Consider the following 18,188-nt stretch of genomic DNA (forward strand, 5'->3'; position numbering starts at 1 on the left):
TTCTATTTAAAGATGAGCAGATTGGTCCTTTTCCTAAACCATACATTTTCATTGCTTTAAAAAATATTAATTTGTTGTTATATTCCAAGATAATAGTCTGTCACTCACCAACCATTAATACTTATTTAACTACTCCTTGAAGCTCTCTACCTGAAGAATCCCAAAAGGATTAAATAAATTCTAAAATATTGACATTACCTATACAACTTCAGTTCACTCAATTTCACTGTCATGGAGTCAATAACAGGTGGAAGAGTACATCGTATTTTTGTTTTAGCGATAAAGAACTGGTTCTTCACAGTGATTAGACCAAGATCAGCCACCAGGACATTTGCAGACATTGCTGACTGTGGAATTATCACAACAGGTGCCTTGATATTGATATCCAGCGCTAAACGGGAACTACGCTCTGCTAACCCTTTTACACCTGTAGCTGCTTTCTCTGCTGTTCGAACAGTTGCCTCAGTAAAAGCTTCCTTGGCAGCCTGAAAGTTATTTATAAAAGCCTAGGAAAGAAATACAGACATCAGGAATTAATTATTAAGAACTACAGTACTTCAAAAACACTATAAATCATAGTTATTTAAACAGAAAACCATCCTAAAATGTTATTTTTGCTATACATTTTGTCCAAATTCTTTAATAGGATAATCTTTCCTCAAGTATGATAAATTATGCATATAAAAAAATAAATTTCTATACTAAATATTTGGAAAATTAGATGGTAAGAGCAATGACCTTGTAACATGACTTATAGGAACTATATTTTATCTAATCATATGCAGCAGAAGATTGATTTGTGAGCAGCATTTATGGAAAGGGCATTAATTTTCATGGTTTCTTACTTATATTTCAGTGTTCTAAATAATGAAAGGTATGTATATTTAACAGCTGTTACAAACGTTTTAAGACAAACATTATTATTAAGAATAGTAAACATTTTTGCTAACTCATCTGCTCCACAGTAACAAACATATATATAAGAAAAATAAGCCATCAAGCCCAACCATCAATCCCAGCAAACTTTTTTACAATAGTATATAAAGCTCTTATACAAATGGACACCACCCCATATGGAACATCTTATCCCTTTCTTGCTCTGACAACTTCACCTGGATGATAAGAAACAGTATCTGGAAAATTTAACTTACCAAAACAGATGTAACAAACTTGTTGACAAAAACTACTTGAATACATCCAACAGTTAGGTAAATACGATTGTCAACAACATCCATATTTGTATATGCAATGCCATCCGTAGCATTCACATATGATACCATTCTGAAGTTGAAGACTTCTTTTTCTGTGATGTAAAGAGCCTTAAGAAGAAACAAAAAATATTATCTTAACCGTAAAAACTTACATATTGGAGAAACTTAACTTCAAAACAAAATGTAGTACCTCGCACCACTAAGACACTTTTACTCCAAGTATCTCAACAATGTATGAAAAAAAAATCAAATTTTTAAAATCCATTGAAATAGCTGAAACTATTAAGTTGACATTCAGCTTGAATAATTCTCTTCACAAAAGTCAACACGGTAAGAGGCTATGATAAATATCACAGTTACACAAATTAATGTCAGTCCAATAAACACTGGTTGTAAGTGCAAAATTATTCTGTCATATAGAGAATACTACTCCTAGCAAGTACATAAAACATGACTGAAAAAAAGTCACAGTAGAGAGTAGAGTCTAAAAAGTAAGTTTAATTTAGCATCCATTCAAAAACAAAATCAACAATACATGCATACGCCTACCTTTTTATACAGTGCTTTCTCATCAGAATCCACAATAGTGATGTTCTTCAATTTTGCAGTCACATCAGTTGCTGCTTTCTTCATGATCACTTGGCTATCCAGACCTCAAAAACAAGACATAAAAAATCCATACACTATAGTGCCTACAAAGTTTTGTGCTTTTGTGAATAAAGTTTTGTTCCTACCTTCAATGTGAATTTCAGCTATTCTACGGTTTTTCTCTCTGATAAAAATACGCAAACATGATAAATCCGCACAGATAATGAGGTCAATAATATCTTCATATTTTGATTTTTTTGATGCTATGAGAAATAAAAAAAACCAAAAGTTACCATTCTTCAATGAGGACATGTACTGTTTTAGTATCTCTTTAAACTGCACAGCAAGAGGTTGATGCTCCTCAAGTATAAGGTAACAGCCATAAGGCCATCAAATGCCTTAATTTATACCAAGAAAAAAATAATAAAAACCTGACAAAAATTTATGGCCTTTCTATTTACATTCACTTAGTGCCTCCAATACATAGCAAATGTAAGTCTTGATCTATGTGTCAGAAAACTGCACACAGCTAAGCATACCATATAAATACATATAATTTGAAGCAAAATTTCTCATATCAAACATCATTAACAGGCTTACAAAAATAGAAAGTACCTTTGTCTTATTTCTTACTTAAGTGAAAAAAGAGGAATGAAAGGAGGAAAAAATAATAAAGAAACTTACTAAATTTTTTTAGAACATCCTTCTTCTCTTCTGTTTTTTCATAGACTGGTTCTTCCACAACTTTAGTTTCTTGTTTAGGCAGAAGATTACTCAGATAGTTCATTGCATTCAGCAGAGCTTCAGTATGCAAATGAACATCTAGAGAAGAAAAGTTCACCTAAAAGAAAAATTTTTGTTTATCCAGTATGCCTCTCCTCTCAAATTGAGAAAATGATGTAAAAAAAAATTATCATACCTTTATTTTCTGTAGAACATTCTGACAGACAGTTTTCAGTTCTGGTCCCTTAATATCAGTCTATTCCACCAAAAATGCACATAAAACAAACAAATCAGAAGTTTGTAAATTCCATTAAAAAACTTATTTTCAAATCCACTACAACTTAAGTTTTTCTGCTAAAGGAGCAGACAGACCTTGCACGTGACACTCAAGATGTTAAAAACATCAATAAGTAAGGAAAAAACATTCAACATCTGATGCATATTAATGTGGTGCTTATGACGGGCCTACAATTGAAAAGCAAAGCCTACTCTTTCCTAACCTTTGTATACTCCAGAGTGAGAAGATCATCTTCTACATTATCCAGTGTAGTAATTATGTAAACTGGCTTGTCATTATCATCTAAAAAAAACCAAAAAAGAATACAGAAAATTACTTAAAAGAAAAAAAATTAAAATCTTCTTCATCTATAAACTGCCAGGTAGGCTAATAGCTGTCATTACTGCTTAATCAAAAACCCTCTTTTGCAGACGTAAAATAATTAAATGTCCACAATCTACAATCTCTACAATCATCACCACCAGAACATATTTACCAAAGCACTAATGAGTGGATGAGCTCCTGATTTACTTGCCCTCAGCCCTACATTTAAGTTAGGAAGCAAATCTTCCTTATTTGACAAAAGCCCTACAGAGCTTTTGAAGACAAATTCACAGTGTAATTTGTGAAAAATTCCTTGACCAGATAATAAATACTTACCAATATACTCTGGGCACAGAAGACAAACTTCACGAAGGAAAGCATTCCCAGTCATGTCAAATGTTCTCACTTTCAGTTCAGTGCCTAAGCCCAAAATACCAAGCTGAAGCACAGGCATCTCAGTATCACCAGTAAGACGGCATAATTTAATTAAGACCTAAAGAAAAAACCAAAACACACACCCAAAACCATTAAGGGATTATAAGAAGCATAAGAACTGCTTCGTTTTTTATACAGGATATAATAAATTTACTTACATTTTATTGGTTAATGTCTATTTCTATATTGATAATTAAACTCTATACAGGAAATGCCTTGAATAGAAAGAAACAATTCAACAAGCAGTACTGGTTGCTGCGATTACAACAAAAACTTCAAACATGCGGGTATGTAATACTAAAGTAACAGTCACAAAAACTATTATTTAAAAAAAAAAAATCTGTACAGCACTCAGCAATGTTCAATACAGTCAAAACTAGATTTTCAGTCAACACAAAGTGCTACTTTCACTGGAATTTCTCTGAATTCTCCCAAGAGTTAGATTCCCAAGCTAAATGTCTGGCAAGAGGATTTACTACATTTTCACCAATGCATGACAATACTGTTGTTAAATAAATATGTAGCTGGCCTGTTGGATCTGATTTTGACAAACAAACAAATATATGTATTCTTCCTTTCCATGTAATGCTGACTACAAATAAGGAAAATCAAAACAAAATCCAGTAAGTGATTTTAAACTTTGAGGACAACAGAAGTGATTTTTAATAGATTCCCAAATTAATTTTTTCTTAAAGATTGTAAGTTAGTTGTTATTATTAAATAAGGTAAAACATAGCATCCTTGTTTTAGACTAGCAGTTCTAAATAAGGTCATGTCATCATGTAAACACTACATTTCAGTTTTATTAGAAGTAAAGGTGTAATATATAGTATGCTAAAAGCTAGCTGTGGGGTGTTGAAGACATTCTGTAAGCCCTAGCATAAAACAAAATTTGTAAAGTTAACTGAATTGGTATGATTTATTTTTAAAATAAATGTAAAGTAAAATACACTAAGTTTCTGGAATAAGAGTCCCATAGCCATGATCATCTAATGACAAAGTTAATGATGGCGTTAATAAGTCACCTCTTTTACTAGAACTGATACAGTTAGCAGGGATTCTTGCATTTGGATAAAGTACTCTTTTTTCCCCCCTAAGCCTCAAACAGCAAGAATACAGAAAACTCTTCATAATGAAGGTGTTATAGATTTACATGTGTGGACAACAGCATCTGGGAAAAACTAGAACAGAAAAATAAGGTGCTTGTTACAACATAAAACATTATTGAAGTTTTCCCATTGACCACAGCAGTATCTGGAAAAAAAGGCCACAAGCACCTATTTAGCTAAAACAAAGATGTAATGTTATTTCTGAAACATAGGTTAAGAAAATTCAGTGACAAAGTGAGTTGGAAAATCAAGTGGATAAACCAAAGCACTTCAGTGATGACAAGAATACAGAAGCACAATTATTCCATATCCAGAGTTTTTATGGAAAAAAACTCTGCATAATAGTTTCAGGGAAAAATGGGGAATGAATATCTCTGCGCATATGGAATTATAAACACAACAGACAAGGAAAAAAAATACAGTCCTGCTGTGCTTCAGGGAAATTTTTAAAAGTAATTTTACCTCAGCTACTTCAAACTTTAGTTGGAAATCTGTCATATTTTTCAGAGATTCTTGTTTTTGTAGATTTTTTCGCCTTGTACTGACAGTCTGCTTGAGGGGGCCAGATGAGACTTCAAAAAATGGCACATCTTCCACAGGACTGCTTAGTGCGTCATAAAATTCTTCTTCTGATTCTAAGGATTAATTCACAACATCATTACATATGCAGTTTACACAACCAATATTTCACAGTATTGTAACCTAGAGTTTTTACATCTACATCCATAAAAGCTTAAATATACAAGTATCTAGCTGACAACTAGCAATAAAATCTGTTTCCATAACCATCCCTATTCCAGCCTCCACAACTTTACACCAAACCTACAGCTGCCTCCATTACGTCATCATAAACTTCAGATCTCATTAGCTAATTCCTTTCACCATTCTCTTACTTCTGGCTTTGCAAAAGACAGCACAATCAATGCTTTGTCTTGCCTTTGGTGTGACCTAACAGCTTAACTCATCCGCTGATCAGACTGCTGTTGACAGTACAGGAGCCATGGCCTCAGTATCAGCCACACTACTTGAGATTTCTTGCTGCTGTAGATCTCCCATTTCAGAGAGACTCCTAAGAACTATCAAGCTTTTAATTCGCTTTACATTAGTGCAGAAATATAACCAGGATAAATAGATTACACTGTCTTGTGAAGGTCGTCTTCATCTAAAAACATAAACACTCGAGTATAAGGTAACTGTGGAAGAAATATCCTTCTAAAAAACTCAACAAATAACATGAAGTATTTTGTAAAGCTTAAAAACAGCTCTGAGATTTTGGAGAGTAAAGATAGAGAATTAACATAAATCACTTAAAAGGACTGTATAACTGTATCTATAGTATAGACTTGATTAAAAATCAGACTTGATTCCAATCTAAATCTAGCTATTACTTTCTCAAATTACTTGTTGCCAGCATGCATTCTCACTTCAGCCTAGTTTTTAAGAACTGAAAGACATGACTCTTAAAGAAGTTTATATAAAAACAGATGAAGATGCACAAACACATATTTTTACACATACTGCATACACACTGAATTTAAAGCTATGAAACAGACATAGTAACTTTGCCGATAATTTTGCTAGTGTTTGCTAATCACAAAAAACATTAACTTGAGAAAGTAGTAGTCGTCTGTTTCTCCAGTTGAGTGTTTTGGCATCACAAACATAACTGATACTGAAATAATACTGATATGTTTGATTATTTTTCTAATGTAACTACTAGATGAAATATTAGGATCTAGATAAGCTGTTTTGAACAGCAAGAAAGTGTTGAACACAACTCGTTCTCCCACAGCCAATCTTCTGCTTTATCCAGTACAAACCAAAATGTTTGTTTATAAAAACAAAGCAGCTTCTAATGGTTATCATTTCCCTACCTTGTAATTTAAACAAATCCACCTAAATAAAAGAGAAATCCTTCACCACAAGAAAATAATTAAAACCATCATCAGAGGACTAAGTACATGCTAAAGCTAAAAAGTTCATATTACTTCAAATGCCCTGAATACAGCTTTGCAATAATAACATATGCCGACAAAAATAAACCCACCATACCAAACAAAATTTTCTTGCTATACCCTCAGGAAGGGAATGACAAAAACAAGAATACAGAATTTTACTGCTGTATATACCAATATATACATATATATTGCTATATGTAGTATATTGCTACAAGTAGTTTGTACTGCATCAATTATAAGCTAAACAGAATATAACACTACTCAGCCCTCAAGAACTTGAAACAAAGCCCCATATCCTTGCCTACAGAAAGAATAATAAATTAATTCAAAGAACTCAAAAACTTCTTGACTTGACCCACTTCTTAAGCAAGACCTTAAAACAGATTATACTACCTGACTCAGGAAATGAATGAAGATCCAAAACAGAATACACGCCTTGAGACGAAGGTGGTGCTGGAAGCACAGGGGACAGTGTAGCCTGAAACAGGAGATATAAAAATTTTTCTTGTATTTATTGGTCATGTTACTGCGTGCATATATACTGCATCCAAGTTTTACAACTTAGGGAAAGTGCAATTTACAACTTAGCTTAAGTGCAATTCAATAAAATTAAACACATTACTAAAATTATAAGGATGGGGAGAAACGAGGCCTAAAATAGGTAGAAGCAGCAACTTTTGCACTTCCATCTAACTAGAGAGAACACACTACAAAACACAGGAGGTTCAAACATTCAACTTCACAGACCAAAAGATGGTTAGAAATGGCACATGATATGAAAAATCATAAAAGACAAAACTTAGTCCCTTAAAGGACTACAATACAGCAACTTCAGAGAACAATAAAGATCAACAGCTCTTCACAAAACTAACACAAGTGCTGGGTGGGGAAAAAAGAAAAAGAGATACAAAAAACATTAGAGCAGACAGGACTGCTTTCTGTTTCACAGAAACATAGAAACATTTTGGTTAGAAAAGACCCTTCAGATCACCAAGTCCAACTATAAACCTAGCACTGCAAGAGACATAGTTTTGTGGCAAGCCACATCTACAAGCCTTTTAAATAGCTGCAGGGATGGTGACTCATCCACCAGGCAGCCTGCTCCAATGATTGACAATCATTCTGGTGAAAAAATTTTCCTAATATCCTATCTAAACCTCCTCTGAAGCAATCTGAGGCCATTTAGTCTTATCCTGGCACTTTTTGCTTGGGAGAAAAGACCAGTGTGGAATCTAGCACTTCGCCTCATTGAATTGCACTGCTACAGTCAAAAGGGGAAAAAAACCAACTAGTAAAATACTGAGAGGAGGCCTCACAGTACTGTTCAACTTTCTGACAAGAGGAAGCAGAGGGGCTGAAACTGATCCCTTCCCTCTGGGAACCAGTGGCAGGACTCGAGGGAACAGCATGAAGGGGTGTCAGGGAGGTTTACACTATGAAAAAGTCCCTTTCCAAGAAAGTGGTTGAGCACTGAAACAGCTCCTCAGGGAAGTGGTCACAGCACCAGCTGGACAGAGTTCAAAAAGTGTTTAGACAATGCTCTGCGGTATATGGTGTTGAGTCCTAGGGATGGTCCTGTGCAGGGCCAGGAGTCGGACTTCGACGATCCTTCGACGTCAGGATAATTCTGAGTCTTCAACTGTGAAATGCAGTTAGGCACAACTCAGAGCAGTAACTGAAAATATGTGAAATGCCACTAGAGTGCACTCTAGAACAAGAATCTTCCACTCTACGTGGTTTCATATATGATAGAATTAAATGCTCTTAGTAAAAGTATCCAAATGATTTAGTTATCATCAAGTCTCAGAAAGCAATCTCAGCAATCTGAGTTTGTAAAGAATTCTCACCTGCAAGTTCCACATGCACATGTATTATAGATGTGCCTTGCACAGAGTATCAAAGTAAGAGCACTGCGCACTGTGTGCCCTTTCTTCTTGAGTGCCTTTGGCTCTGGACTGCACAGTTTAAAACAGCTCTTTCCCTGCACCACCACATCATCTCCTCTCCCTTGTTACTGCACTTTTCAAAGTTCAGGCTCAGACAATTATTCACAACACCACAGTATCAAATCGATACATTATGGCAACAAGAAACATCTTGAATATTGTTTCCAAGGCTACATTTTTCATCTCATGCTCAACATTTCCACATCTCTGTCTCCAGCCTACATAATCTGATTTTATTGAATATATTCATGTCTACAAGTGTGGGAATCCACAAAATCAGAGGGTTTGGGGAAAGCTGCAAAAGGCAGGCCTCAGAGACAGCAGAAATGTGACTGGAGCTAAGCAGTAGCCATGAGATAGATCAGCAGAAAAATTATTTACAAAGTACAAAAGCAATGACAAATAGAACAATGGTCTGTGTATTAACCCCTGTCTAGAATAACTCCCTAAGCTACAGAAAAGTTTATCTAGCAAGATATTAGGAAGTTTTAAGCTTAATAATGGAGCTCTTGCATTGTGTTTTAAGGCTTACAAGCAGGTATTGCATTCAAAACAAGCAGGCATTGTTTTAACCAAAGGTACGTGTGCTCACAATGGTTGGATAGAACTACTGTCAATGTGCTTTTGCTTTGTGTGATTGGTCAAAAAACTTATAAAGTATGTTGTAACATTAAGTTCTTGGTCTGCTGCCTGGGATGTGAGCTGATGGCATCTTCCCATTGTCATAATCATGTAATGAGACTGATGCTGAAAAACAAAATAGCTCAAGGCACGTTCCTCAGCAGTCCCGTCCCATTTGTGATTTGTACATAAACCCCCAGCTGGCGATATATAAGTAATAAATAGACTAAGTATTTAAGAAATACGTGAAAATGTCTCATCTGTAACACTTCCATATTCTATGAAAACAAGGGCAAAAAAATGAAATTTGACTTCATAGTACAAATCATGAAAAATGAACTTATACACTGAAGTGTCTTCTTGGACTAAAATGCTGAGTGCAAAAATGTAGAAGGATCTGTTCCAAAATGTCTTCTGTTTTCACAGCTCAAGATCACTTCCACCACTAACTCAGAATGTAACAAAGAAAACAGCCCTCTGACAAAGGATTTCACGTTCTTTTCAGTTCAGAAATTATGGGATGTTAACAAAGTCCAGAAGAATTACAGTTGTAAGGATGAAAGCATGGTAGTATATCTGCCACCATCAAAGCCCAAAATCCACTCAAATTAACTGAATTTAATACCAGCAATTAAAGTCTGTCATGTTCTGAAGTAAACAGAAGCTTGAGCAGACAGGTCTAAGCCTAAGTTTTGATCTGGATTCACATATAACACAAATATATTTATACTTGGTCCACAGTCTTTCCTCACCTCATCTACTGTATATCACAACTAATGTACAGGCAATACTAACTACTTCAAGGTCACTTAAAATACTTGAGACTTAACAGTTAAATTCTATAATTAAATTCAAGTATAGTCAGTGCTATAAAGCAGAGGACAATGTGCATCTTATACATGCAAATTCTATTCTTGTAAAAGTAAAGTCCCAATACCTACCCTCAAAAAAAGTTAGTTTATGATTTGTTGCACAAAACAACAGAGACTAAGGTGGCTTTGGTTGGGTATACTATTAGTATACCATTAAGTCAGAATTAGCTAAAATTTTAATGGCACCACTAAAGAGATGGCAAGAACCATGTGAAGAAAAATACTCTTCACTGTATACATACTTTCAATAGGTATGCATGTCAAATTGCTGCATTAACTGTTAATAAATATTATTTATTATATATTATATATATATAACACTAATATAACCCACAGAAAATACCAAACTGCAGTAACAGCCTTCCAGAACAGTGCAGAATAATTTGTACAAAGATGGAAAGATAATTATCAAATAATCTAAAAAAAACCCCAAATACAAAGATGACCACTATTTCTGTAGGATCAAGTTCCTGAGTTACTTAATAACATTGTTAGAAGTATTTACAAATGACAGAAAAACAGAGAGGAAAATTCTGTCTTTGACTTTTAAAAGAGTTTACATACATTCTAATAATAGGACTGCTTTACACATACATTAAACATAGCCAGATCACAAAGACTAGTCATGTCAAAAATTAGTAACTATGAGTTAATCTCCTAGTTTTGTTAAGAACAGCTCAAAAGGTGAAATATATTTTTCAGGAAAAATAAGAAGGGGACAAACTTCTGTTTAGAAGAATTTATAAAACAGTGAGCCAAACCATTTTCACCAAGGAAAGGGGGTGGCGAAAGAGCAAGAACCACTCTCCAAACTCCTAACTGATACAAGTGCAAGGGAAAACTTCCACCCCTGAGCTACACTGTGTAAAGGACTTGAAATGGGAAAAGCACTGAGGTCAGCTGAAAAAAAAACTACTACTTTTACCAGGCATGCATTGTTTATAAAACAGATAGTGAGTATTTATTGTTTGGCTTTTGAAACTATGATGTAACGTGACATAATACTTGAACTTCAAAAATTCCAGCATTTTAATGTTTTCTTCACTAAACAAAACAGCTGAATCTAAATTCTGCAGCACTATGATACATTTGAAGGTACAATTAAACGAATTAAACAAAACTGATTATGCTTATTAGTCAAGATTATTATGAACTACTAATTAATTCCCATTATAGTAAAACTCTGAGGGCTTCTATTTTAAATCCAAGCACTTGACAACTATTTCATAATTATGGGCTAAAGTTCACAATAAACTAACTCAACAGCAATAAAATTTTCTACAGCTTTAGAGAAAAAGCTAAATTTTTCAAGAGGCATGAAGTCAACACTTGTTCCTCACTTTTTTGTGAACCTTTCAAAACCGGAATGCTAATATCAAGAAGGTTTTTTTCTGATTTTTTTGATAGTTTTCTGATAGTTTTTAATGAAATCTCTTAAAAATCTTACCTCAGTCATTTTTGGAGGAGAACTGGTAGCAGGCGCACTTTCTGGCTTAGGAATGCTATCAATTAGCTCCAAGATACTTGTCACCTTCTGGTCTGATATTTGTATAGAAAGTAAAGGCAACTGTCCTGACAGTTTGAACCTATTTTTTAAAGAACAACATCAAAAGTTCCACAGTTAATTAATCTTAAAATTATTTCAATCAAACTTCACATTATTTTTCTTCTGAAAAACACTGAAGTCCTCTGGGTCCAAAAATTCTTCATCTAACCATTGCATGTATTATGTATTTATACATATATATTTATATACATATATATATATATGCAACTCTTCTGTTGCACACAGAAAAGTTACTTAATCAGCAACTATCCACTTAGTAATGTCATTGATATTCCATTTGCTACAAAGTCTTGTGGATCAGGACTACAAATACTACTGATAACCACTTCTAGTTTGGTTACGTAAGGCACAGTTTCCTTTCAATCAGAAATTGCCCCCTCATGTTCATGCATTTAATTACTTACAATAAATCACATAACTGAGCTTTTACACAGTCTTTTACAGAAGAGAAGGCAGAGATGTTTTTCGCATGTGAAACATCTTCTGTTTTAGGGCTCAAAAGATCAAAAAAAGAATACAGAATACTTCCTAGAACTCATGTATAGTTAAGCCCACTACAGCAGTAGTCTAGATATTTAACAAAAGAAAAAACACATAGCCATACAGGGTGTAAAAGAATAAAATAACCATCTTTAAAAATTAAAACAGTAAAACATATTTTAAGTGTAATAGAATACCATTTGGACAAAAAAGAAGTAGAATCACATCAAACATGCACAATGAGTTTTTAAAGATTTAAAACACTACTTTGTTTTTCATACAAGTGAGTGTAACAGAAGCAAGCAGAAAATTTGCTCAAAGAACATATTGTGTTTTTATTACAACTTCTAGTTAGAACAGATAAAGAGGTCTGTTCAACAGGTAACAGGGAGCACCAGATGCATACTGTGTAAGGAACAAGACAAGCTACTTCCTTCCACTTTTGATGTGCTTAACTCACACCTGAATCTTCAAAGTGGCATAAAATTTAAAGACTGAAGAAGATGCGAGAATAAAAAGCTCCATATTTTCAACCCATCTCAGCTAACTTTGATACTATGAGAGTATCTGAAGAAACAGTTTCTGACACTTAAGGAAGCACACAATTGTACATGTTAAACTGTGACAGAAAACAGTTTTATTAATTTATTCACATCCTTAACTTACAGGATTAATTCTCAACTACTATTCTAATTCTTAATTCCAGTTCTGTCAGAGAGAGATTTAGACTCTTCCTTTTTTTTTTCTTTTCTTTTTCCTTTTTTGTTATTTTATTATTATGGAGACGGTTAAGGTAGATGTGTAACTACCAGGTTTAAAGGACCTCTCCCTCTTCTGTGCTCCTCAGTTGTTGGAGGAGCAATAGCAATTAAATACACACAATAGCTATTCTCACCTTCATTGCACTTAAACCTCTCAACAAAAATTTGTGTATGTTGTCAAGACATTTTTCGTAAGTGTCTGTACAACAGACAGCCCATACAGTTAGAAGGAAGGCACTCAGCAGATACAAAGCAGACAAATGCAAATAATCTGGGCTCTCTACACTGCTCTTTAAACAAAAGCTTATAAGGTTTGGAAACCTCCATATGGAGAATTAATTACACCCCATTTGCAGAGACTGAGGCACAGAGAAGGTAAGTGCTTCAACTGATGAGGAAATCTGCAGAAACTTCCTTCAAGTTCAGTCTGGTTGTGGTCAGAAAGAAATGTTAAAAGAATGCCACCATCAAAGCTGCAAATCGGTACATTCCTTCACACTGGAATTTTTATTGTGTTTATAATGAATGTTATTATATAGGATACTCTTAATATTGCTATCCTAATACTTTCTTCATACACCTTCAAAAACCGTATGACAGACTCTCAGACACTTCTTCCAGAAAAAGGAGGGACCATACTACAGGATAAAACAAATATCAAAAAAATATAAAACCTTATAAAAAGGTTTTATATAAAAAAAAATATAAAACCTTATAAAAAAAAAATATAAAAGTTTAGGGGATTCTTGCTGACACAAAAGCTACAATTAACGTTCATCATTTGTGCCCAATGCGATATGGAGAAAAATTACGCAGGAATTTTCCAGAATCTGTTTGACACATGAACTGCCAAAATACATAAGGTAGCCAAGACACTCAGACAGGTAGTACTGCAACACTGCAGGACGTGTACACATTAAGAGAAGACACCCCTTAATCCAAGTTATACCAGTGTAATTTCTGAGAGATGTGAATTGCAAACCTACATTAAAATTATGTCGTTCTGTTATATGACCATAGAAATGAAATCTCACTTTCTAACATAAGAAGATTCCTGTGAATTGCATTCCCCTTATTTGACCGTCTTCAACAGAGAAAAAGTAAGGAGGGAAAAACATTAAGATGTTTTGTAAGCATCAAAACTCAAAATCTGGCCTCCCAGATTTCCAGAAGGTGGCAGCATTATATCATGCAATCACTGATCGTTATTAACAGTACTAATTATTTTCTTCTGATTGGTACAATTTCTATAACTAAAAAGATTTCACTAAACAACCTTAAGTGCAAATGCAAGGCATTAAGAGCTGTTTCCACAGCAGGTAAACTAACTAGAACAATAAGCCAAGTCACAAGAGAGGGAGTATGACAGCCCATTATTTTTCAAAATATTTTTGGTATTTATAGAACTGATTTTAAATTCAGATTTTTAGCTCCTTGGTATTTTCAATGAGAACTGAAATGTAGCTATTAGGAAAACTGAATTAGAAGAGGTAGTAATATCTTAATTATCTTTAATAAAAATCTTTAAATATTTGAAGCATACTACTGCAACATTCTATCACGTCTTTGGTATCTGAAAACTTATTTTAATTTATTTTCTATTTTTCTAGATAAATGTATTTTACTTTCAATATTTAAATATAGCCAATGTAAAAGTCCACAGGTATAACCAGATCCTTATTTTTTCCTCTTTTTCCCCTCAAAAAAGTAGTTTACCATAAAATTTCAAAATTGGGAAAATACATACCTGGGCATTCTTGCATCTGTAACAACCATAGCCCTGCTAAATTCCAGGTTTACATCCAAGGGCTGCAAGATACACTGAGATGAGTTTTTCAGTTTCCGAGCTTCTCGCCAGTTCTCATCTACAAGAGCAGAGAAAACCTACTTTAAATACTGAAAGAGATTCCTTCTCAGCACACATCACAGAATTCAAGTATCTGATATTAGTACATATTCCTAAAAATTCAGGTGCCACGATCTCTTTTATAGTTCTATCAACAGATGTATCCATACATCTGAACTTCGCACATACAAGACTAATTAATAATTTCTCCTACTCTCATCTTCACAGCTACAGCACCCCTGTAGACTTCCCAGGACCCAATTCTTAACATGTGTAGTACTGGGAGTTTAGGCTCTGTATTCTACCCTGGAGAGTTAAATCATTAAATTGAATTAAACCCAAAAGATTAGGAATTAAATTATTCAAAAGTCTATGATTGACTCTATGTTGCTAGTTCCCAAAATACTAAAGTTTCCTTTGATACCTTATTGAAGTAGTTCAATTCACATTCTTTCCTTACCCTCAAAAAAATGATCAAACCTACAACTACTTGTGGATTCTGCTTTAAGTCTGGAGAAAAGCAAAGGCACTGAAGGAAAATACCATAAACAAAGTAATTACAGTCTTACGCTCACTATGCAACAAATCAAATGAGATATATTCAACAAAAGGAATTTTATTATGAATTTGCTAAAATTGGAACTGAAGTCCTAAAGGTATGTTTTGGAAATTCATCGTATGTTGATAGTACTGAATTTAGAACACTTACATTTGGAGAAGCACATTCCAAAAGATTCTCCACTGCTTCAGCTACAAAAATGAGGCACAACCACCATCACATTGCATTCAGTCATATAAAGCAAGATTACTTTCATGAATACTTACCATGTTTGCTGTACAGTAACTGCATGCTACTGAGCTGGACATCAAAACTGTCATAAGCTCTGGACATTATATCTTCAATTGAGGTTTGCCCTACTTTGATTTTTGATAAAGCAGAACGACTTTTGCTTGCCATCTTAAAATATGTAAAAAAAAGAAAGTATAAATCAATTTCAGAAATATTAAGGGCACTAATTCTACAAATACTTGTTCCTACCATAACAAATGAATCAGTCCTCACTATAGACCACAGTCTTACAACTGTCACAGCACAGCAAATATCTAAAATTTCCAGAATGCACCAAAACAAAAATCAGAGTATTAACACCATTTCTTCCACAAAGAAATGAACAAAAACCAAATTAAAATATATTATATACTATGTACAGAATAATTTTCTTCAATAAGTGACTTATACTCCAAAGTATAAAATCTCAAACCCTTTTTAATCAGTAGAATAATCATTCAGAATTTTTATATATAAAATATTACTGCATTAAGCAACTCAGACACGTGAAAGGTATTTCTGAACTCTGTTGAATTCAGCTGTGACACATTAGAGAGGAAAAGATGATTTGGACTGTTCATCATCAATGTCTTTCCTTTAGTATCAGTCAATAGTCCTTTGATTCAGCTCTGGGACACCCATACTTCTCTGGTATTTCACATTTGTATGTATCCTCCCTGATGTTCATCTCTGATGAAATGTGTCTGTCCTCATCCTTACACATCTAATAATTTTGGATTCATATTTGGTTTTGTCAAACCCAGGCAATATTCAAAGGAACTAAAAGAGGTTGAAAAACTAGCATCTAAGACACAGCATTTATTTTTCAGTACTGCTGGACTCTAAGTCCATTGTAACTTTTACGTTAAAAATAACTTGGAGATGCAAATTCAGAATGACTAAATTAATAACCCTATTTATCTACTGAAGCACAGTTTTAATTTTACATGCCATTTTTCCTCCTGGGGCTTGATCTTTTCCAGTATGCAACTGAGGGAAAAGATTGTTTGTTTTGTGTTAAATATTCTCATTCAACAAACGACCCACCTCTCACTTAAGCATATGTCAGTCAAAGTGAATACAGAACTACTAATCATATCCTGAGAGGCAACTAAATTTTCTCTGGTATTTTCTTATGGTATTTCTAAATTCTATTAAATCAGAGGAACCAACCTAGGAGTCACATTCACTACAAAAATTACTCATCCACTTCAGGAAAAAAATGCCACACACACTGAAGTCTACATTTGAAATGTGTTCTTCTATGTAACATTTCCAAGAGTAATCATGCATGGGGTGGAAAGGGAAGTAGGCTATTAGGAGGCTGCTTCAAGCACACAAACAACTACAAAGTACCAACCCTACAAACTGCCTACAAATGACTAATACTCAGAAGAGTTAGTGAAATTATCTGTCACTGAAATAACTTGGATTTACAACCAGATCACATAATTTTTAGTATCCACAGAGTAAGCTTCTTCACTAATTCTACTTTCTGAAGCAATCCAACACATTCTTTTTAAACATGACCTATTGCACAGACCTGCAGTTGGACTGCAGCAGCCCATTACCAAATCATCAGCACGACTGATGCACCTAATCAGAGCTCTGGTGGGAACATGCTGCCACCCAGGTGCCAGGCTGCAGGATGTGTCCAACTCTTATGCCAACACCAGACAGCAGCAGTGAGCACACCTGTGGGAGGTGTGCCTAAGCAGAGAATCTCCCTGCTTAGTGACATAGCTCAGGGAGGAGAGCAGCAGGTCAAGATGACTGACAGCCATCTGAATGAGAGCCAGTGAGTACCCAGGTGGCCAAAAGCAATAGTGTGGCCAGCAGAACAAGGGGAGGGATTGTTCATTCCCCTGTACTTGGCACTGGCGAGGCTGCAGCTTGAATACTATACTTTATTTGGGGTTCCGCACAGCAACACAGGCATTAGGGTGCTGGAATATGTCCTGAGAAGGGCAAAAGAGCTAGGAAGGGATCTGGAGCACAAGTACTATAGCCAAGGGAGCAGAACACATCTCCTCTAAGAAAAAGGCAGAGAGAGCTGGCGCTATTCAGCCTGAAGAAGAGAAGGCTCTGGGGAGACTTTTCAGCAGCCTTTCAGTATTCAGAGTGGGCCAAAAAGAAAGATGGTAACAGAGTTTACCAGGACTTGGTCTGACAATTCAAGGGGTAACACCTTAAAGCTAAGAGTAGATATAGACTAGATATAAGGAATTTTCTTAAAATGAAAGTGGTATGACACTGGCACGAGTTGTCCAGAGAGGAGGTGTACGCCCACCCCTGGGAACATTCAAGGTCAGGATGGACAGGTGGCTGAGGAACCTGATCTAGTTAAAGATGTCTCTGCTCATTGCAGTGAGGTTAAACTCAATGACCTTTATTTAAAGGTCTCTTCCAAGCCAAACAGTTCTATAATTCAAGCTGAAATCACACGTTCAGAAGTAATTATGTGGAAACTACATAGAAAACTTATTCTCATTAGCAAGATCTTAGGATTTGAAACAAATTTTTGCTAAGAAGCAGACAGCAATCTAAACAGATACTAAGTGGCAGAACCAATTTTACCCAGAATACAAGTAAATAAAAAGTAAATTGCCTATATGCATGTAAGATCACTTATCCTGAAGTA

The 18,188-nt window shown here is 34.7% G+C and overlaps 1 protein-coding gene across 4 annotated transcripts in view; it reads right to left on the reverse strand.

Annotated features, from left to right (window-relative positions):
• Positions 1-18,188, reverse strand: part of VPS13A (vacuolar protein sorting 13 homolog A) — a 107,004-nt gene that overhangs the window by 61,242 nt on the left and 27,574 nt on the right. For all 4 annotated transcript variants that reach the window (XM_054288370.1, XM_054288360.1, XM_054288387.1 and 1 more), the window contains exons 21-33: positions 15,544-15,676; positions 14,620-14,737; positions 11,512-11,650; positions 7,019-7,103; positions 5,130-5,302; positions 3,460-3,616; positions 3,023-3,102; positions 2,719-2,778; positions 2,484-2,640; positions 1,946-2,062; positions 1,761-1,864; positions 1,152-1,319; positions 199-506 (exon numbers count right to left, since the gene is read on the reverse strand). In XM_054288370.1, the coding sequence (XP_054144345.1) occupies positions 199-506; positions 1,152-1,319; positions 1,761-1,864; positions 1,946-2,062; positions 2,484-2,640; positions 2,719-2,778; positions 3,023-3,102; positions 3,460-3,616; positions 5,130-5,302; positions 7,019-7,103; positions 11,512-11,650; positions 14,620-14,737; positions 15,544-15,676 (1,799 nt within the window). The remainder of the gene's footprint in view (positions 1-198; positions 507-1,151; positions 1,320-1,760; positions 1,865-1,945; positions 2,063-2,483; positions 2,641-2,718; positions 2,779-3,022; positions 3,103-3,459; positions 3,617-5,129; positions 5,303-7,018; positions 7,104-11,511; positions 11,651-14,619; positions 14,738-15,543; positions 15,677-18,188) is intronic.

Source organism: Melozone crissalis, unplaced genomic scaffold, assembly GCF_028551555.1.
Source record: "Melozone crissalis strain CALT ecotype California unplaced genomic scaffold, PUWL_Pcris_2 ptg000005l_1, whole genome shotgun sequence".
NCBI lineage: Eukaryota > Metazoa > Chordata > Aves > Passeriformes > Passerellidae > Melozone > Melozone crissalis.